This window comes from Pteronotus mesoamericanus, unplaced genomic scaffold (assembly GCF_021234165.1).
Source record: "Pteronotus mesoamericanus isolate MK-2021 breed Mesoamerican mustached bat unplaced genomic scaffold, CSHL_Meso_final scaffold_54, whole genome shotgun sequence".
NCBI lineage: Eukaryota > Metazoa > Chordata > Mammalia > Chiroptera > Mormoopidae > Pteronotus > Pteronotus mesoamericanus.
In genome coordinates this window covers 2,634,390-2,655,962 of record NW_026555321.1, presented here as the reverse complement: position 1 = coordinate 2,655,962, position 21,573 = coordinate 2,634,390, and the positions used below count along the sequence as shown (strand labels likewise).

General features: G+C 50.9%; 1 protein-coding gene across 1 annotated transcript in view; it reads left to right on the top strand.

The window, feature by feature from the left end:
• Positions 1–21,573, top strand: part of ITGA9 (integrin subunit alpha 9) — a 296,559-nt gene that overhangs the window by 64,919 nt on the left and 210,067 nt on the right. Inside the window, exons 10-14 of the mRNA XM_054595411.1 lie at positions 334–439; positions 1,631–1,725; positions 5,817–5,907; positions 8,236–8,281; positions 13,734–13,888. Coding sequence (XP_054451386.1) covers positions 334–439; positions 1,631–1,725; positions 5,817–5,907; positions 8,236–8,281; positions 13,734–13,888 — 493 coding nt within the window. The remainder of the gene's footprint in view (positions 1–333; positions 440–1,630; positions 1,726–5,816; positions 5,908–8,235; positions 8,282–13,733; positions 13,889–21,573) is intronic.

Genomic DNA, 21,573 nt, shown 5'->3' with positions numbered 1-21,573 from the left:
CAATGTTATGCTATAAAGAAAGCTGAGAGGATACTGTGGGACTGGGGGGACAGGTAGGTAGGTAGGTTCCTAGATTGTCAGATAGGACAAGGGAGAGATTAATTACTGGCTACCACGAGATGCCCTCCAAAAGGCACCTCAGGCTGCCCAGGTGAAAGGGACTCCTCTTGCCCCAGGAGAGAGAGGTTTGGGTGCTGGTGACCCTGCCCAGGTGTTTCCTGTTGAGGGGTGTGCACTAGAGAGGCGGCATTTCCAGCTCTGGTTTTTTATTGTGCTTTTGGTTGATTCTGTTTTTGTTTTGTTTTCCGTTTTTCCCTCCATCCTGTTTCCCAGGGAGCCCTGGAGGAGCAGCTGGCCTTGACCGGGGATGGCGCCTACAACGCACACTTCGGGGAGAGCATCGCCAGCCTGGGCGACCTCGACGATGACGGGTTCCCAGGTCAGGGAGCGCGGGCACGCCTTCCACCTTTGCATCCGGCCCCCGCCGCGCGCGGCACTCCTGGGTCTGCCCGCCTGCCCAGAAGGCCCATCAGCGTACACTGGGGAGAGAGGGCACCCTTTAGAAGAGGTGCTCTCTGTGCGGACACCCAGGGCTGAGCTCTGAGCGCACCGGAGTTTTCCTTCTGCCACGTCCCTTCCCGTTCAGCTCTGTGTGCTTTGCTATGTGATTGTGATGCTAGTGAACCTTGGGGCTGGTCCACGGGGGCTGCTTAGGGCAGAGAAACTCGAACCAGTGCCCTCCCGGCACAAACACTTCTGGCTCCTCTCGGTGCTCCACAACGCGCTCTCGTGTTGTCTGTGAAATGGTCAAGGAGAGAATTGGACATGCTCTCCCCTGGTGGTGGCCACATGCTGGTCTGAGTTTTGAATATGTTAGGTGTTGGGACATGGGGGTACCTGGTGGACAGTTCTGTTTGGCCTCTCCCTCTGGCCTGTTTGGCAGCCCCACCCCTCCCTGCAGAGGCAGGATTCAGGCCTTAGGATCTGTGGGGTGGCTCAGGTGGAAGGTGGGCTTGGGGACAGCTCCGGCCTCAGGATACCCTCACACCACCAGCCAGAGAGGGCTTCGTTCAGAGAGAGGGCATCTCCAGTGGATGTCATGTGGGTGCACGTCCCTCACCCTTGACCTCACTTCTATAGGCACATGACTTTTGTTAGATGCAAAAGGCAAAAAGTAAAGAAGATCTAGGCTTTGTTCCAGAAGGTGTCGTCGGTGCGTGAGAATAATGCTGATTTTGTGTGTGTGTGAAGTGAATGCCATTTTAGACAGTTTCCTTACCCAGGAACAGAGTTGATTTTATGCTGTAACCATTGTCTCTAGAATTCCCTTCTCTGACAGATGGAAGTGAGGCCAGGGGGTTTATAATTGTATTTTTTGGATGGTTCGATGGTATTTTTTCCCTAGGAGAATGAGCTAGGCACTTCTTGGAACCAAACTCTTCTTGGCTGCTAGAATTTTCTTTATCCTTTTTTCTGCTGAGAGATTATATGCCTAATATGGTGCTTGAACAACCTACAACCAGGACATTTCTGGCGGGGAGGGACTCAGACACGACGGCCGGAATGAGGGGATCTGCTCTCATGTTGTTCCACGTCGTTCTTCCAACCACGGCTGTTTTTCTCCCCTCAGATGTGGCCATTGGCGCGCCCAAGGAGGACGACTTCTCAGGGGCGGTCTACATCTACCACGGTGACGCCGGTGGGATTGTCCCCCAGTACTCAATGGTAACTGGTGTGAGAGTGACGTGGTCACTGTTTGTTCACACGTTCATTCAGCTTTCCTCTGCGCCACACGCTGGGGTACAGAGAGTGCGCAACATGGCTCCTGCCTTTAGCCTTACCACCCTCTAGTGAAAGACACAGACAGTTGGTAGTGCTTATTAAATACGAAAATGCTTAGAGGCTCCAGAGTTCGCTCACATTCAGGGATGTGTTCTGCCTACAAAAGATAATATCCAAATTCTTACCCAGAGTGAGAACTGTTTATATGAGAAGAGGCTTTTTTTTTTTTTTTTTTTTTGTTACTCCATGGTCAATCATCTGTGCTAAGCCAAAGGAATATATTATAAAACCTAAACTAGAAAGACAGTGGGCCTTGGAGGAGGGGTCTGAAAGCCCGTCACAGGGCTGTTGTCATATTTGGCATTGAAACGAGAAGCTGATTAAGCTCTGGCCTTGTGCTCCAGACTCAGGAACGTGGAAGTGGTGAGTTCAGATTTTTGTCACGTCAGCTCGGTGTTCAAACTTGCTGATGGTGTCGAGCCCAGCCCATGGGAAAAAAGGAAGTCATGCCGTCGGCAGAAGCTCCGTCAGGACATTTGTGGGTGCCTGTGTGTCGAGTAGCACAGGCCTGCGTCTTTCTCCTGGTGGGTCAGGGACAGAAAGGGACGGAGCACAAGTGGAGACATTTCCCATCAACAACTATTGATTTATCAATCACTTAGTATGTGCTTCCTGCTTCCTCTCACACTTGTCTCATATCTTGATTATCGCTAAGGAAACACAATGTTTAACTGTGTCTTGTTCTTACAAAGTGTTCTATAAATGTTCCCTAATATGAACATACTAGTCAAGTACCAAAACCTGTTCATGAACTAAAGTTTCAAGGTAAGGAAAAAAAAAAGACTTTATAAGTTGATTTTTAGAGGCAGTACATAAATGGAAGTTCAGGTTATACATTCACAATGGTCCTCGTTGCTGCCGATAGAAGCTGGCTGTTTAGGGGTGGAGGGGCACTGCTGGTGGAGGTTCGCATCTCTTCGGTGTGGGGGGCTTGTGGCTTAGCCGAGTGACTGCAACAGACACATGCTGAGTGGAGGGACTGCTTCTTAAGAGCCTGCCATGCCCTCTTATGTTTCATCCTCCTCACAGCCGTGTGAGATGGGTACCTTTAGTACCCACTTTTTGGTCATGAGGTGGCTGTGGTCCAGGCAGGTTATCTAACTTGCCCAAGGTCCCAGCCAGGACGTTGCAGAACGGCCATTGAACTACCAGTCTGACTCCCAGACCTTCTGTGGTAACCAGCGTCCTCAACTGCACATTGGAGAGAGGAACACTCAGGGAAGCTCCGCTGGGAAACTTGGAGTATAGAAGCTTCCTTTGCCGGGAGATGTGCGTATCCAAAGGCCTTCATCAACAAGGATCATCCGCTTTTTATTAGAAATGAACAGTTAATGGTGGGACTACACTCTTAGGTGATTCGGCTGACGTGGCAGAAGGAAGAGGGCTTCAGTCACAGTTGGGGGTCACATCCGTGCCCCGAGGGCCGCTCTAGTCTGTGTCAGGGGTGCTGTTCCCAGGGTGACAAGGGACACTTCTTCTGCATTACTCTCTAACTCACGCCTCTGGAATTCCCAATGGAAAGTGCTGATTGAAGACCCTTGTGTGTCTTTCTCAGCTTGAGAGCCCTCAGGGCACATCCCAGCAACCCCTGTGATCTTTCTCCTGACGAGCCTTGTCCTGGGGCACCCGTTGGGGTCGCTCTGCACGCATCCTCCTGGAAGCTTGCTCTCGGACCTCGGAAGCTAATCGCACGGGGAGGCGACCTGCGCGGGCCCCGCCCCTCCCGCCGCAGCCCTCCCGTGTGTTTTGTTTTGTTGCTGGGTGGAATCCTGCGGGCAATGGGAGTATGAATCCTGTGGTTAGCGTGGTGTCTTCAGTAGGAAGCAGGGATCAGCAGCTGGACCCATCTGGCCTTTGTCAGCATGCTGGCTTGTTAACTTCGACAAAGAGAAGTAGTTTGGGGCTCTGAAAAAAAAAAAAAAAACAACTATGATTATACTTTTCCGAGCTGCTAATATGTATGTGATAAGGTCAGTGATTTAAAATGGAAAAAAAAAAAAATCCTTTCATGACAGATTGTTCAGGGCCCAGGTCCGGACAGAGCGGGCATTGTGTGGGCGAACTCGAGGAGGAAATCAAAAACAACTCCGGGCAAGGGAAATCGCTTTTCTTTGGCCCGGGTTGGTATTATTTCTACTGGATAAATTGTGAGATCAGAGTCAAGTTCTTCCACATTACTCTTTAACTCGTTCCTCTTTCCCCAGTTCACCAGGAGAAGTGTTGATTTAAAGATCCTTGTGTGCCTCTCTTGACTGGAGAGCCCTCTGGGCGCGTCACGCGGCCCCTGTGATCTCCCTGCTGCCATGAGGACACTGCCTATAAACCTGGTCAAGCGGAGGTTTTCCAAGGCTCCTGGTTTTCATTTAGAGTTATTAGTACTGAGCAGACTTATCTGCCTGGCTTTATGGCATAATGGCCTGCAGATGTCGGTGGGATAACTTAAGCCTGCATTGCCACCCCCAGATGGACCACCCCTCCGCTCTTCCCCCTCGTCCCGGCCGCAGCAGACCTTAGAAATGCGAACCCAGAGCAAGCTGCCGCTAGCGCTGTTGGACTTCAGAGCCAAGAGGGTCTGCTTCAAGATGTGGCTTTTACGAAATACGCAGGCACACACGCATGCTTGTTTAGACAGAGCCATGTGGGATGTGGGCTCTGCCTGTTAGCAAGAAACATTTCTTAAGTGTTTCCTACAGTGTTCTGATTTGTACGTTGATGCTTGCACATTTCCTGTTGGATGGCTCCACTGAAGATGGCAAGTGGAGGGTTATTTGTAATTATTGGCTGCTGGGGGCTATGATGGTCCCTGGCGTCTCCATCTGTAGATCCTGTGGAAACTTCCCCTCCCCAGGCTCGTGACTTCTTTGGAGAATGACTCAGTCAGGAAGAGGGGAAGGAAAGGAAGTCCAAAGAGAGCCCCTGGATATCTGCACGCTCGGTTCTGGGGAGGGTTTCAGGGTTTCGAGGATTTCGCTGTACGGCACAAAAACAAAGCATTTTCTTATCATCTACAATGAGGGTATTATGGACTAAGCTTCTGTGAGGAGTCTGTATAGACAAAGGGAAGGAGGAGCAGGTCAAATCCCAGAAGATAAGACTTTCTGAGGCAGGAAGTTTGGTATGTTTGTGAGGAACTGAGATGTATGGTGAAGCCCGCTTGTAAGACAGGTAGCCTTGAACTAATGTGGCATGTGTTAACATCTGTTGGACGTAATGGTGAATAAAAGTACAGATGCTAGTATGCCCTGTGATGGTAGCACTGTGAACTCTGAATGAGAGCTGCCCTTTAGGGAAGAGGGTGGCTTCAGCCCATTTTGGATGGTTTCCTACAGCGAGTGGAAGGCTCAGGACCACAGAGTTCTGGATTTACGAGGTCAAACTATCTCACGCTATCAGTGACGCTCAGGAGCCCGTAGGTCTGGCTGGCTCCAGGAGGAGTTTGCCCCAAGGCCGTCTTGTCCATCCAGGCCTGCTGGGTGCCTGTCCGCCTGGGGAAGGGCTCTAACATGTGCCTCTCAGGAGTGGAGTGGTACAGGTTTAGAACGTATTTGGATGAAGTGATATAAAGGAAAGAATGTTCTTAGAATTTCAGCCAGCCATACCTGTGTAAAAACAAAATAGAACCTTCATTAGAAATGGAAAACAAACTTTATCCACTTCAAACTTCATTCAACATGTCAAAACATTAACACACTAGGGAGATTTTCTGTTAGCACTGAACTTAGAAACAATTTTATATCATGGCGTGTGGCTAAGGCAAGTGATAGTAAAGAAGTACATGGTCTTCAGCTGCCTGCTAAACACTCTACCACACCCCCCCACCCCCGCCAATCCAATTAGGGCTACATTTTTTTTTTCTTTCAACAAATATCAAAACCAAATATCAAGACCTATGGAAGCTGGGCTGATGTGGTCACCGGTTCTTGTTTTGACTGTGCTCCTTTCTGGTGACTCCAGTTCCCTATTGTGTGTTTCAGAAACTGTCGGGGCAGAAGATAAGTCCAGTTCTGCGGATGTTTGGGCAGTCCATATCAGGAGGCATTGATATGGATGGGAATGGCTATCCTGGTAAGCTATTTTTCTTTAAAGGCAGACAAGACGAATGAAGAAAAATGCACTAGGTTGAGTCATTTCCAGTCTGGTTAAGCAGTACTTACATCTCTCTAGGATTAGGAAAATTCACACAGTAGGTGGGAGTATTTTGCCCGGCATTTGATTTTAAGGTGAAAATGCAGAAGTTTCTTTTTGATTTTTTAAAACGATCTACTCTGAAAGGTCGAAACACCAGATGGGTGGATTTGACAGTGATCTCTGTGGCGGCAGATCTTTCTAATGAAGGGGAAAAAAAAGCCCTGTCCATATTTAAAATGATAAAGAGTGAAACCTTATGTTTTCCTTGATATTGTTTAACCATAGTCAGAAGCTTCTTCCTCTTGAGAGGGAAAAAGGAGCTGACTAGCATGCCCCGCCCCCGCATGAAAATTAGTGAAACATTTTGAGCAAGAGAAAAGAGCTGATGGACAAAGCAGACCTTCACCATTCAAGGCTGGCGGGCTCATCTTCAGGGTTCATACGCCGTGGTGATTGAGGCTAACTGGAAAAAATCGCACGATTTCAAACCTCGATCCCAAGCGATTCGGGTGTTTGAAGGGGATGGAGGGGGAAGAGGTAAGGAAGTAAAGATAAGAATTGTAAAAATCCAAAATCATAGTGGAATTCAGAAAAAAATTTCTTGCAACTTCAGGTCCTCTTGCTATCTGTCTTGAGAAAATATTTCTTTCCACTTAAAATGCCTTGGGAAGATCTGGGAAAACTAAGGAAATTCTGTAGGAGGGCACCGAATTCTGTAATTTCTTATAGACAGAGGAGTTTTGAGCATCCCTGTAACTTGACAGAGCCAGGAGGAGAGGGAATAGAAAAGGTCAGTGTGGACGTTTTTGTCCCTTTAGATCCTTGGGGGTCTTTTTCAGTTGGAGAAAGCAGTTGTCCTTGTCCCTGGCAGTTTGTGGCCCTCCCTAAATTACACCTAACATTGGTTTAGCACTTGAATATATGTAAAGTGCTTCCACACGCACGGGACACCTTATAGTAACCCCAGTAGGCAGGTGGAGATGGGGCGTTCCCCGCACTTTACAGTCAAGGATACTGTGCCTCAGAGAACTTAAAGGACTGGCCAGAGACCACATTGTGGTGGGTGAGGACCCCGGCGGCTTCTCTGTAAATGCGTGGCGAGTAGGTATGTTAATACTTCACGATGAACCTGAATTTATCTTGCATTTTTCATAAAAGAAATGGCGAGTTTATCGGGTTCTTTTATTTTCAGGTATTCAATCAATTCTGAAAGATTGTTGGAAAGTAACAAAATGAGCAAGTGCACCCACGTGCAGAGATTGCAGCAGCGTTGCAGCTCGAACCATTCACAGCTTGGCTTTGTTTTTCCCTGAGGAGGGCTTTGTATATGTAGGGACTCTCGGATTTAGATGCCGGCTTCTGCCAAGTAGTAATGGGAACCCCAGGGCTCAGGGGCTTACGTTACATGGGAAGGAAGGCAGAGAGCTGTTGGGTGAGGGAATGCCTCTGAAATTATGTTATTTAGAATGAATATTGCCAGCTAACACTTGTGTTTCAGTTTGTAGTTTACCAAGTATTTTCTGAATGAACTATCTGATTTACTATATTATAGTGAAGGCATATTTAAATATTTAACACACTTAATATTCATTTAATAAATATTGAATAAATATTTTCCGATTTAAATATTATGAAATATTATCAGCTTCTGAAGAGGACATGGGAGAATTGTCTCCGTTTCTCCGTCGCACAGACAAGGACGCTGGGCGACTGTGAGGTCCCAGGCAGTGAGGGGCGCGGTGGAAATTTTGATTTGCATGTTCCACCGAACTTGGTGCTTTGTCCAAGGGTGTCCCTCCTCACTCACTGATGTCCAAAAGAAATATGACGTCAGCTACATAAATCATTTGAAATATTCTAGTAACCACATAGAGGAAAATAGAAGGCGAAATTAATTTTAATAATGTTTTATTTAGCTCAGTATATCCAGTGTATGATCATTTTAAAATAAAATCCGTATAAAAAACTAAGGAGACAGCTAATGTTCTTTTGTACTAGGTCTCTGAAATCGGTCTGTATTTTACACTCGCAGCCCGTCTCAATTCAGACCAGCCACAATTCCGGGGCTCAACAGCCGCCTCTGCTGATGGGGCTGCCCTGCGGGACAGTGTGGCTCTGACACTCACAAAATCAATACGTAGCCCAGAGGATGGCGGTCAGGGGCCCCTGACCGAGAGGGCAGGCCTCCGTTGCTTTGGAGCGCCTTGGGGGAGCGGGGGATGGGCATCAACCCGTTTCTGAATCTGTAAACTTCTTGGTTTTCAGACGTAACTATTGGAGCCTTCATGTCTGACAGTGTGGTTCTTCTAAGGTGAGACGCTTCTTTCTTGCCTCTTGGGTTACATTCTTTATGGGCGAGGGGTGGAATTCAGTGGGGGGGGGCACAGGGGAGTCACTCACCATCAGTCAGCAATTCCCTCTGTCCTGTCCCTTGCAGGTAGAGGTGCTTAGTAAGTGGGAATGCTACCTTTCTTTTTAAAATTCTTCTTTTTTTATTTACTGATTTGAGAGAGAAAGAGAGAGAGAAGAGAAACATCTACTTGTTGTTCCACTTATTTATGCATTCATTGGTTGATTTTTGTATGTGCCTTGACCACGGATTGAACCCGCAACCTTGACATATAGGGATGAGGCTCTACCCAACTGTACTAAATACCTGGCCAAGGTCAATGCTACCTTTCATATTATTCTCTATCCCAGGGGTTCCAGATGGTGCGCCTCCAGTGGCTCCAGGGTGAAATGACAGCATCCTTCGAGCTTCTAGGCAGAGTCTGGGTGTCCTGGGCCCTAGGTGTTAAATTGCCTTTTGCCACGAACAGTCCCTTTCATTAATGTGCTGTACACACACTGTCCTTTGCTGTGGGTGCCGTGGCACTCGGTGGGCCTGGGAAGCGCTGTCCTGTCCCATATCTTCACCCCATACCCTGCATGCTCACCCCCCTACCTCATCAGTCCCCACCCCCCAGGGACTGGGAGCCTTCTGGGCCTGGGGCAGCCCGCCCTTCCCTGGTGACAGCGGAGCGGAGGGCCGTGAGCTCGGGCCCAGTGCTCGCTGGAGCCCAGCAGCCTGGATCTCCTACAAAGGCCAGTGGGCTGCCATCCCACCCGCGAACCATCTCCAAGTATTTCTGTCTGTATGAGTCAGAGGAGGCAGAATTACACTTTGGAGTGGGAGCCAACTCTTAGGTTTTGTTAATAACCTGATGGCAGAACTTTCTAAAATAGGCTAGTAGGACCTCAGAGCTGGAAGGGATCCCGGAGGCCATGTAGTTCCACACCCTGGATCCTTCTCCCTCAGCAGTGCCTTCCCCCCAGGCTCTGCGGCAGGACCACTGGCCTCTCTTGAACAACAGGACCCTGTGGATCGGGGCTCAATCGCTGCTGAAGGGACCGGCTCACTCCCGGGGAACTACCAGAGTTCGTTGTTGAGGAGGCAGAGTTCTCTTGCGGTTAAGGGAACACACTCTGGGGCTGGGTGGCCCGGGCTCCATGCCTCACTCTGCCGTTAAAGGGGAGTGTCATAACCTCTCTTTCAGGTGTCTCACCTGTTAAACAAGGTCATAGTGCCGACCTCATGGGACTCTCAAGAGAACTCAGGGAATTCGTTCATGTAAAATGTGTAGAACAGTGCCTAATTTAAGTGCTCAAGGAAGGCGGGCCATTCTGTCATAAGTTAGGTTAAATTTGCCTCCCTCAAATCCTGCTTCTTGGTCCCCTGACTTCTGCGTAGCAGCCTCTCAAATTTGAAGGTGGAACCTGTGTCCTGGTTGTGACCCTGATGGGCAAGTTGGGTGCACCAGAAAAGGGAGGAGGGCCAGGAACCACCACAAATGTGCATACACGTAAAACACACCCTGCTCGCCCTGGCCAGGTGGCTCAGTCGGTTGGGGCATCGTCCCGTACACCAGAATGTCATGGGTTCGATCCCTGGTCAGGGCACATGCCTAGGTTGTGGGTTTGGTCCCCAGTCTGGGCATGTATGAGAGGCAACTGGTCGATGCTTATTTCTCTCTGGCATTGACATTTCTCTTCCTCTTTCCACCGCTCCTTTCCCTTCTCTGTAAAAATCAATAAGCATGTCCTCAGGCAAGGATTTGAAAAAACACACATCATGCTCTTCGTTCTTCTTCTTCTTTTTTTTTTTGATTTTTATTTATTTTTAGAGAGAGGGGAAGGGAGGGAGAAAGCAGGAGAGAAATATCAATGTATGAAACATTGGTGGGTTGACTCTTGCACGCCCCCAGCCAGGGACCTGGCCCACACCCAGACATGTGCCCTGACCGGGAATCGAACCAGCAACTTTTTGATTTGCGGGATGATGCCCCACCCACTGAGTCACAGCAGTCAGAGCAATTCCCTGTTCTTAAGTATCCTCATGGAAAGAGTCCCCAGGGGTGCGGGTTAGGGATGCTGGGGCTGAGCTCAGGGAAACCTTACTAACAGTGGAGCAGGTGGCTTCAGGGCAGGTTTGGTAGGCTAGCATCTCCCCCAGGGCTTCAGGCTCTTTGTCTGTCTATCACTGCCCATGAGCGGCACTGACCCCGAAAAAGCTCAGGGTAAGGGGAGCAGCACCACGTCTGAGTGCATCCTGACTGGTTTCATCATTCACCTGGATTTGCCCTGTCGGCCACTGGAAAGAAGCGCTCCAGCCACATGCTGTCCTGAGGCGCCCCTTGCTTCCATCTCAGTGGCTGGCACCCTTGCAGGTGGCACCATGAAACCCGGCCTCCTGCCTGCTAGGGGGGTGGGTTGGGCTGCTCTGCCCTCAGGAAGTTTGTTCCCTCAGATTAGCCCAGGAGGGCAGGTCCTGTGCTGGGGTGATAGGCGCCTGGTGTGATGCCATTGAAAGTCAAAGGAAGTGATCCGAGAGGCCTATGAAAGATTTCTGGGCTTTTCCTGGTCCAAAAACAATACTTGGAGTTGGAACAAAAAGCTTTGAGGCAACTGATGTTGGAGGGAGATGTGCCTGGGAAGGTCCTTGTGGGTCATGTCAAAGGATTCTGTTTTCACAGCCTTCATCATTGTGTCTGGGCCCCTCACTTCTGTTTCCTGTTCATCTCGCCTTCTGCAAACCTCTGCCCCGAGAGGAGGGACCAGGCATCGCAGGTGGCCCCGGGGATGATGGCAGGGGCTGGGCTTGTCTTCTGTACGATGAACAGGACACAGGACACGCACTGGGCAGGGCGGGGCTCTCGCGGGGGGAGACCAGCTCTCCCTGGTTCCTCTGTTTGGTGAAACTTTGGGTTTTCCTGTGGTTTTTATTTCTATTTTGTTTTAATTATTTTTTATTCTCACCCAAGGACATGCCCATTGATTTTAGAGAAAGGGGAAGGGAAGGAGAGAGGGGAAGGGAGAGAAACATTGGTGTGAGAATGAAACACTGATTGTGCCCCAGCTGGGAACCAACCCCTGCCATCGAGGCATGTGCCCCAGCTGGGAATCTATCCCGTGACCCTTCGGTTTACGGGATGATGCTCCAACCAACTGAGCCACGTTCGCCAGGGCTATCCTGAGGTTTTTAATCCGTTGTCCTGGAGTAAAGTTGGCACCCATTTAACAAGGGCTTTTGAACAGTTACTATTCTGAGAACATCAGGTTGAATTTGCTAGGATTCCAGTCACTGGGGGGCCTGCAGGCTAGAGGGGCAAGTTTGGAAATATGAGGTCTGTCCAGAAAAAGTCCAGCCATTGTTAATATAATGAGAGTGGCTTGCATGATATTGATATAATCTGGCAGCCAAGGAGAGTGGTGTGGAATTCACATGTATGAACAATGATGATGTCACTGTACTAGTCAGTGGGGGCGGTAGATGCCATTGAGTGAGCATTGTGTACTGTGTGGCTATTGCATTCAAAATGACTGAGCAAGTAGAGCAACAAATCTGCATCAGATTTTGCATTAAGCTTGAACATTCCTCTGCGGAAACTATTGGGATGATTCAGAAGGCCCCAGCTGTGGGCACCTGGTGATGGGCAGCTTCCTCACAACCACACGTGTACTCATGCCTCATGTCTTGTGAAGAGTTTTTTGGTGAAACATCAAATCACCCAGGTGACTCAGCCCCGCTACAGCCCAGATTTGGCACCCTGTGACTTCTGGCTTTTCCCAAAACTAAAATCACCTTTGAAAGGGAAGAGATTTCAGACTGTCGATGAGGTTCAGGAAAATAGGATGGGGCAGCTGATGGCGACTGGGAGAACTGTGTGAGGTCCCAGGGTGCCTACGTTGAAGGGGACTGAGGCATCATTGTCCTATGTACAGTGTTTCTTGTATCTTCTTCAATAAATGTCTCTTTTATATTACCTGGCTGGATACCTTCTGAACAGGCCTCGTAGGCGGTGCCATTAATTAGCGAACACAGAGACCCCAGCAGGGATGGGCATCTGACGGCCAGGGTCGCTAAGGAAGGCGTCCTGGGATGGGGATCAACACCTGAGCTGGCTGTGGAAGGGCCACTGTGGCTTTAGAGAGTGTCCAGTGGCATCTGTGCAGTCTCCGTGACCAGGAGTAACTATTTGTTTATAGCATCTTCTAAGGATGAACCCAGGAGAAAATTGGAAGACCAGGATATTGGATTTCTATCAGGCCCTGCTGTTGCCTGCCTCCTGTTAGCCTGTGGCTGGATTTGCTCTGGGAGCCCCACAGTTCCCTGGCGCTTGCCACACTGCTTCTCTCTTGACCCCCCGTCTCAGGGCCGTGGAGGCCTCGGCGGACCCGAACCCCATCTGTGGCGCCTGTCCTCTAGTTTCCTTTTTTCTCTGAGATTCTCCTTAATGCTTTTGTCCATTAGAGTTGGTGTTGGTCATTGTCCCCATCTGTCTTGTCACCCTGGGCACTCTTTCAGGGGTCACTGTACACAAGTAAGGTCATTGTACTCCAGCTGCTAATGTCCCTTAATCCTGTTATTGCACCCCAGTGCATGAAGGCCAGAGGTGAAAAGGTCTCTTCGTGAGGCCTGGATGGGCGGAGGTTAAGCTAGAGCTTAGGTGAATGGTCCCCGAGCAGATGTTTGCGCTGAGAGCAGCGTGGTGTGATTCATCCTGGGCTTTTGTCGAGCACCTCCGGGGAGTTACAACAATGAATGCCCATCCATCAAGCACGTCTGGGGCAGGGGGTGGGGTGGTCCACAACAGTGTGAGGCATGTGGATGTTTATTGGGTTTCGCTTGGTCCTGAGGTCAGACCAGTTGATTTCAACATCTCTGAAGTACTTTGCTGTTACCAGCTGGGACTCCATTAGTCAAGTTTTTTGAGAAAAGTACTCAATGAATTGATGGGAGTAAAGGAAGGGAGAGGTTTGCCCCACTGGATGGGTCCGGAACTTCTCAGTTCACACTTCAAATGGAGTAAATGCTGTGGGGATCCCGGTGGGGCTTCTATTTCTCGAGTCATGGTATCCGCTATTGAGCTCATCTTGAATATATTTATTTCTTCTCCATGAAATGGAAGTCGGAGCTTAATTGGTGAAATTCCAAATAATCATTAAAATCTGGTGGCTCATTTATGGTTTCCATCAGATGTGTTTTATTAACAACTAACCTGCCTTTATTATTGGGAAGCTAACCATTAACTTACTAGAAAATAAACTGAAGAATGAGAAAAAAGTATGTACAGAGCATCCTGGCCCTTTTCTTTTGGGTAATTTCACACTTTAACTGAGTGCTAGGCTGAAGGCTTGGGATTTGTCCTGTCAGTTTGGTTTTTGTTTGGTTCTGGGAGTTGCTTCTCAACACAACTAAGTCACCTTCCCCTCTTGACCTGCAGGGCGAGGCCCGTCATTACGGTGGACGTGTCCATCTACCTCCCGGTCTCCATCAACATCACGGCGCCTCAGTGTCACGACGGCCAGCAGCCTGTGAACTGCCTGAATGTCACCGCCTGCTTTAGCTTCCACGGCAGGCACGTTCCTGGAGAGATCGGTAATGAGCCACTGAGTCGAGGCTCAGGAGAGCCGTCTCGGCTGGAGTGGGCCTGCGGGGTTGCGGGCAGCCAAGGGAAGTTTCGGGGTTCTTGCTTGCTGTGCATCTTGGCTGGTTTTGCAGGCCGGGCACCCTTTCCGCCACTGTGTGTGGGCCAGACTGAAACCTCACTGGGCTGTGGGACGGACGGGCCTGTGGGACTTGTGGAGATGTCGTGACTGGAGCCTGTTCCTATGGGGCATTTGGTGCAGCTAGACAAAAAGGAGCGGTGGGGTTTTGGAGGCTTCCCCTCGACCTTGCAGCATCAGCCCGCTGCCAGCGGCTCACTCCCTCTGCTATGGAGTTGGAGACCCGGGACGGCTGGTAGGACCGCGATGCTGACTTTTACGGTGGCCTAGGTTTCCAAAGGTGGGGGTGTGCTTTGTCAGCCTCAGGTGATTGAAGAGAGGCAGGTGTGGCCCGGGCCAGTGGCAGCTGTACTGCCGTTTCCCTGACTGGGGCAGGTCGACTTGCTAGTCTAGGTCCGGAGCCTGGGTCCAGCCCCAGAGCGAGCTCGGATCAACGAGGGTTAGAATTCAATGTGTATGGGATCAGCTGCAGGAAGTGAATGTGGAGCAGCTATGCAGATTAATAGGTGCTCTGTTATTACTTGAAAGGCTGATTTAATAATAGAAAGTAGAGTTTCAGGGGAGGGGGGAAACACTGATAAGGACCTGACTCACTGACTTTCTTAGACATTTTTAGGGTCATGAGTGTCTCCTTGCCCTACTTACAGTGTTGTCCCCAGGGAGCTTGCTAATGATGCAGACTCTCAGGCCTTGCTTGGCGCCTCTGAGCCAGAATCTGCATTTCAGCAAGATCTGTGCGTGCAGTTAGTTTTGAGAAGCTGCTCTGGTGCACATGTGCGCATGCGCACGCCCAGCCGTGCAGAAGCACACCTCCAAGTGCTAGTGCCTTTCTCAGCTGCACCTGACTGCTCCACCTATGTAACCGCATTCTAATCCTTGTAGGCTGACTGCCTCATCGGCACTTTGTCTTGACCTTCAGGTGGATTGAAGAAGCTCAACAATGAAACCTTGTACTTTTTAAAATAGATTTCTTTAAAAGACTTAGAAACTTCAAAATTGGATGTAAACATACCATGCATGACTCCAGGCTTGGTTACTGAGAGAGGGTTAAACTTTTTGTGAGCAGCCCAGTCAGAAAAATATATTTGTTCAGGATCACACAGTGATTGGTAAAAGCCAGGAGTTGATTTCTGGGCTGATGACACTAGTTTTGCTTTCCCAAAACTGTTTCTTGCCACCTCCCTAATTTTTTAAGACACTGTGGTCTCTAGGGAAAAAAAATTTCTGATGGCCCTGGGACTCGTGTGTCCTCCAAGTAATTAGATGGTGTGTCCTCTTATCAAACACCAACTCGTGACGTGGTTGGACTCTATTAAGAAACATTGGAAGGAATTGTTGAAGATCAGTTCTGGGTGTGCATAAAAATAAGCAGAACTATTTTCAGCCTCCAAAAGATGAAGCAAAAAATTCCTAGTTCCTGTGTGTTCATTTGACAGATACTTATTATGCACCTACATGTGTGCCAGGCAAGGCCGCTTGGAGCTTCTAATGGGAACAACCGAGTTTTATGATTTTGATCCTGAAGCAGTATACACAATGTTCAGACTCTTAACTACATCAACTGTTGTGGTACAAGTGAGGCTAACTTGGCATAGCTGGAACAGGGGGGAAGAAACCAAGATGTGAGTTTTGAGCAAGAGTGATTTTAGAGCACGTGACAGCGGTAGAAGAAACTCCAATTTGCATGTTCAGGAGCTGAGCAAGGCCAGGTGGGTGTTGGCTCACACCGCTCGCAGCCAGTGGCCCTTTCTGTGGCCCCAGCCATTGACCTTGAGGCAGGATTACCACGAAGACTAGGCTTAGCCAGGGTTCTTGAAGTGTTGGGATGTAACAGAAGAGACAGGCTTGGGTGACGTATAGTATGCACCTCATGGGTAGCAGGGAGCAACCCAGGTACAATCCGCATCAGGGTGGCGAACTTCGAGCAGGAGTGTCTCCCGCAACGCAGGTCACTTCTGTCCCCTCCATCTGCCACAGGGGTTCGTGGAGGAAATCAAGCATTCCTTTGTAGCCTAAGGGGATGTTTAAGGTTCAGGCTTAAAGAGGATAATAAAGAGACTTTTCGTAGGGCAAGGCAGAAAATTATCTAGCCCTGGCATTTTCTGTCTCTTCCCCTGGTACTCAGGAAAATGAGCTCCCAGTAGAGGGAGAAGTGCAGAAAGCTGCCCCCGAATGAGAGGGCAGTGGAATTACGGAGAGGTTGAGAAGGGGAAATGGGCAGTGGTTTTGGAAATGGGTTGGGAAATCAGGTGCAGTGAGAGGCAGCTCATTGGATAGCTGTGTGAGTAGAGCTACGGGTGGGGCGTCCGGAGTTCGGTGTAGAAAGCAGGCCCTTGGCTCTGCAGCGTTGGGAAGATCAGCTCCCAGGTTTCCGGATAGAGGAGGGATGGGGGCACGTCCTGGGCATGGACATCCTGCACCCTCTCCGAGCCCAGCACATGGTGCTGGAGGCTGGCTCAGGGCTGGGCCTTCCTCACTCTCATAGCTGCAGAGGAGCCGTGGTGGTGGTGGTGGTTTTGGCCACGAATGGCGGCAAAAGAGCATCTGCAGAACGGCTGCATTTGGGCAGTGCACTAAAGAGGCACCAGCGGTGGCAGGGACCTCAGAACAGCTGTCAGGAGCGGTATCTTCAGTGGTGTCCGCCCGCTGGCACCGTCAGCCGCAGTGCCTCTCTGGGGACGGTTTGGGAGCATAAGCAGTCGATGTTATTGTCTCTGGTTTCTTCTCTCCCTTGGGGCCTGGTGGGGCTCAAACATGTGCACAGAGAGGGGACTGCAGGGAAGGGCCCTGTTCACCTCTTCATTTGCTGCTTTAACAGTGGAAAACCACAGTTTCCCCTTGGTCCCAGGAGTTTTCAGGGCCCTCTGAGTAGCTCAGCCACTGGAGGGGCTGCCGTGGCTTCTGGCAACACCATGGGGACCCTAGGGGTGACTCCGGCGCCTCAGGGAAGGCCCGAGCAGGAATACGGAAACCACACCAGCTGTTTTAACAGAGGGAATTTAACGCCGGGGATCGGCGCAGCCCTTAACAGGGGACCTGGTAGCGACTACAGGAAGCAGCCGCTGCTTCTGGGTCTGCACCAGGTGCTGTCCCCAGACCAGGTGCGGCAGTGCCACGCGGGATCTTGTCAGAAATGCAAATTCTGACCGAAGCAGAAACTTGGACCGTGGGGCCCAGCAACTGGTGTTGTAACAAGCGTCCAGGTGGCTTAGATTGGAGAACTTCCGGTCAAGGGGAGCAAAAGGAAGGGGGCAGGGGGATCCACAAGGGGTGGGCCACTTCCTTGGGGTTAGCAGAACCTGGAAGCTGGGAGGAGGGGCTGCTAGGTTGAGCTGCTGGCATTTCTGCAGGGGTGCAGTGAGGCTGGTCCTAAGGGATGGGGTGGGCGGGGAAACTGAAACTTGAATTAGCTGCCTGTGGAGCCAGCTGCCGTGAAAAACTGCTGCCGGGCTGAGCTGATAGGAATGGGAAGCAGGCAGGAAGCAGCAAGCCCCTTGCCGGTCCTCCAGCCTTCAGCCTCCCTCGAGCTCTCCCTCTGGGCGGAGCCGCCCAGAGAGCCACTGGAAAAGGAGAAGTGAGTTTGCAGAGTCCCATCACGGCATCGCAGGTGGGAAGGGCAGGTTTGGAGGGGGGCAGACAGCAGCTTCAGAAATCAGCACAGCAAGTATCCAGTCACGTGGCGTTACCGAAGTGCCTGCTGAGTCCGAGAACAAAGCATAAGTTCTTGAAAGTGCCAGACACGATGCTTGCTCCCGGGCCCAGAGCGGAGAACGGGCTGCACAAAGTCCTTGTCCTCATGGAGCTTGCGATCTAGGGGGAGGGAGGCCGATGATCAAGACAGCACAACCGAGGTGGCTGCTGCTGCTGCTGCTGCTGCTGCTGCTGCTGCTGCTGCTGCTGCTGCTGCATTCATCTGAGCCCCTTGGTGGGGCAGGCGCTTGGCTCAGGGTTGGGCTGCAGACCCAGTGTTGAACTCTTAATAGCCTCAAGAACAGGTTTATAATGTAGTTCATCAAGCAAGACTTCTGCCCATCCCAAGCCTTGTTAATCACTTCATTCTTGGCTTGGGGAGTGGCCTGTGGCTCTTTGGAGCCTCCTAGATGCCATGAGTAAGCGAGGTACAAGCTTTGCCCCTGAGGGCTCTGTCCCTGACCCACGGGCCGGGCCTGTGCCTACTTGCTGGCCAAGCTGAAGCCTCCACGTGCCTGCCAATCTCTGGAGGCTGAGGATAAGCCAGCAACTCTGGGCCCTCACTAGAGTCCTAGGTGAAAACCAGGAAGGGATGAGCCCTAATGGTAGTGTTTTGTGCTCTGGTTCTATGTCCCCATGTTTCCATGGCTCGCAGTCAGTCTGGCAAAACCATGAGCAAGCAGGCGTGCCTGCCCTCCCTTCTGACAAGCAGCTGAGCCCGGGTCCTGAGAGGTGGCACCAATGTCATCCAGGTCAATGCAGAGATAGGGTCGACGCCAGGCGACTTGATCCCTGACCCTTCCTCTGGCTTTCGGGGTGCACTTCTTTTAGCTCCTTCTGGTTCCTGGAGAGGCACGGAGATGAGGCAAATCCATATTATATGAGGAATGGGACGACCTGGTCTAATTTCTTTGGTGGGGGGAGAAAACTTCGGAAAGCTCGTAAAGTGGAAATATCCCCCCCTCCCTGCCCTTCTTCTGGGAAACTCTCAGGGAACTCAGAGTAACTCTGGAAGGAGAATTTATTAGTCGAATTTCACAGCTGAAATCATGTTCGGATGGAGAAAGGGAATGAATCAAGTCTCTGGGAGAGACCAGAGCCGGAGTTGATGTGAGACAGCTGGCCCCCTCCCCGCCCGGGGGCCCACGGGAACCAGCTGGGGGCAGAGGAAGGAGGCGGCTGGAAGCATTACTCGGAGCTGATCAGCTTTTCCATCAATGTGACATCATTCGCCATGGCATGGACACAGGCTGCCAGAGGAGACCTGAAGACGTGAAATGTGCTGTTGGAGAGGGCCCTAATCAGAACCAGCACCCTCCTGGGTCAGGGCTGGCTGGGCTGGCTTGCATTAGGGACGCCCTCCCACAGGGCCCAGCCACCCTAACCAGCAGGCCGATGGGCTGCTTCTCTGACAGCTCCTCCCATCACGGGGTCTCCCTTTCAGACACACTGGGGGCGGGAGCTGTTTAAAACTACCAGCCGAGCTCGGAGTTCCACGTGGTTTGCACTCGTGCCACCCGGCTGGTCCCCAGACCCCCCTCAGTCAGGCTGTGTTTGCCACTGCAAGCCTCCTCCAGGCTGCTGTCTTCTAGAAGAGAGAGTATGCTGGGGAGCTGACTTCTTTTTGTGTAAGTTAAAATGTCAAAGTAAATTGTAAATCAGGGAGAAGCACTCCGTAGGCAATTCCAAAGATGAAAAGCTGCCAGAGTGATTGCGCTCCGCGAATTGGGTAATCCGGTTTGTCTGTGATTATTGCGCGCTTTCAGGTTGTAGAAAAGCCTGCGAGGCGAGCGCGTTGGCGCGCCCGCGTGCTGCCCCGAGCAGAGCGCCGCTGTGCTCCTCAGCTCCGTTTCTAGCACCTAAGCTGTTTCTCCCCTCCCTTGAGTCACATGGTCCGTGATTCTACTGCGAGATGGAGCTTGGAGGACTGAAGTTGGTATTTGTCAAGTACCCAGCACGGTGCTTGGCGCATATTGAAAGCTGAACTCATTCCCTTTCCCTGACTTGCTCCATTTTCCTTTGGATTCTCCCAGAAGCAGAGCCTGCGCAAGGGTTCAAGTGCACGTCATTGATTCAGGAGGTGATCCCAGGAAGCCCCCCTAGGAAAGTGGGGCAAGGAGGCAGGAAGGGAAGGCAGCTGTCTCAGCCAGGGTTCTCCAGAGAAACAGAATTGGAGGATGGGTGGATGCTGATGTAGCTGGGAGGCAGCCTGGAAGCAGAATGCCTTCTCTTTGGGGAGACATTAGTCTTTTTCTTATTAGGTCTTCAGCTGATTCGGTGAGGCCCACCGCATTATGGAGGGTAATCTGCTTCATGCAGATTGTGCTGATTAGCCCTGGCCTGGGTGGCTCAGTGGTTGGAGCATTGTTCCATAGGCCAAAAGGTCGCGGGTTCAATTTCAGGTCAGGGCACATATCCAGGTTGCAGGTTTGATCCCCAGTTGGGGCGTGTACAAAAAGGCAACCCATGGATGTTTCCTTCTTTCCTTCCCTCTGTCTCTTCCTAAAAGCAATGAAAAAAAATGTCCTTGGGTGAGGACTGAAAAAAAAAACCCAAAAAAACTAACAAATTGTACTGACTTAAATGTTAATCTTACCTAAAAAATACCTTTGCAGTGACAACTGGCTTGGTGTTTGGCCAAGTATCTGGGTGCCGTGGCCTAGTCAGGTTGACACATAAACCATCACAGATGCCAAATAGAAGGTGTGTGACTGAGCAGGTCGCCACTGGGGGCCGCTGGAGGAGAATCCTGCAGGGAACCTTGGGGGTCAGTGGGGAACACACGGCAGCATTACCCTACCCAAGGGACGAGGGCACGGGGTCCTGCGGTACTGAGGGCTGCTCTGGGGACTTGAGCACTTGGGCACTTCTAGCCTGTCATGCACGGGGGCAGAGCCACCAGAGAAAGCCCTCAGGAAAGGGGATGCAGGTGCTGGCAGTGGCAGGTTGGGCTGGTCATCGGAGAAATGGCAAAAGCCGAGAGGAAGTGGGTGGGGCGCTGACATTGTCCGCTTTCCCTTCCTGTGTCCACCTCCACCCAGGCTTTCTCTGAGCTCAGCCAGATGATGCAAACCCGGAGGTCTCGAGGGACGGTGGCCATAGCATTTTCACCTCGGGGGAAGGCAAGTAGGGGGTTGTAGAGGAGACCCGGGGCAGCTGCCACCACCGCAGTGGGGTACCGAGGCCTCTGGCTCATCTTCCAGCAGCATCCGTCTCTCGCTCTGACCTTGCTAAGTGGAACTTGGAAACTCTCTTCATTTATAGTTATCCTTTCTTACTGTTTGGCGGTTGCTCAGAGCAGTTGTGATCGGTAGAAAGTAAATTGGCCAGAGTTGAGTTCTAGATCTTTGCACTTGTTTGGTTCTGTTTGTGCATTCAAAAAAAAAAATGTGAGGGTGTTTTGTTTTTTGTTTTTTCGGTCAGATAATGTAAAAAAAATGCACCAGGGGTGGGAGGAATAACCCACACTGCAGATTAGGACAGTTCTAGATTCCGCTCTGTGGTGGATCAAGCCTTGTTCCCTTCTGCGGCCTCAACTCTTCACCTGAAAGATGAGGGCTGTGAGCTGGACGGCCATAAACACCTGCCATTCCCTGCACGGACCTCCTTTCATGCTGTTGTCAGCGAGGGAGCCAGTGTGTAGCTCTTGCACAGGCTCCTGAGATTTCTCTGCCGAGGTACTTTCCCACAAGCATTCTTTCCTTCATACTAGTATCTCCTGGGTGACCCGGGTCCCGGGACCCTCCCAGCGGCCCAGCCTTGCCTTGCAAATCAGCTGTTTGCTGAAATAAACAAGTTGGGGCAGATTTGCCCTCGCTAACCAAGAATCTGCCGGCTTGACAGGGCACGATGCCTGAGATGGCAGAA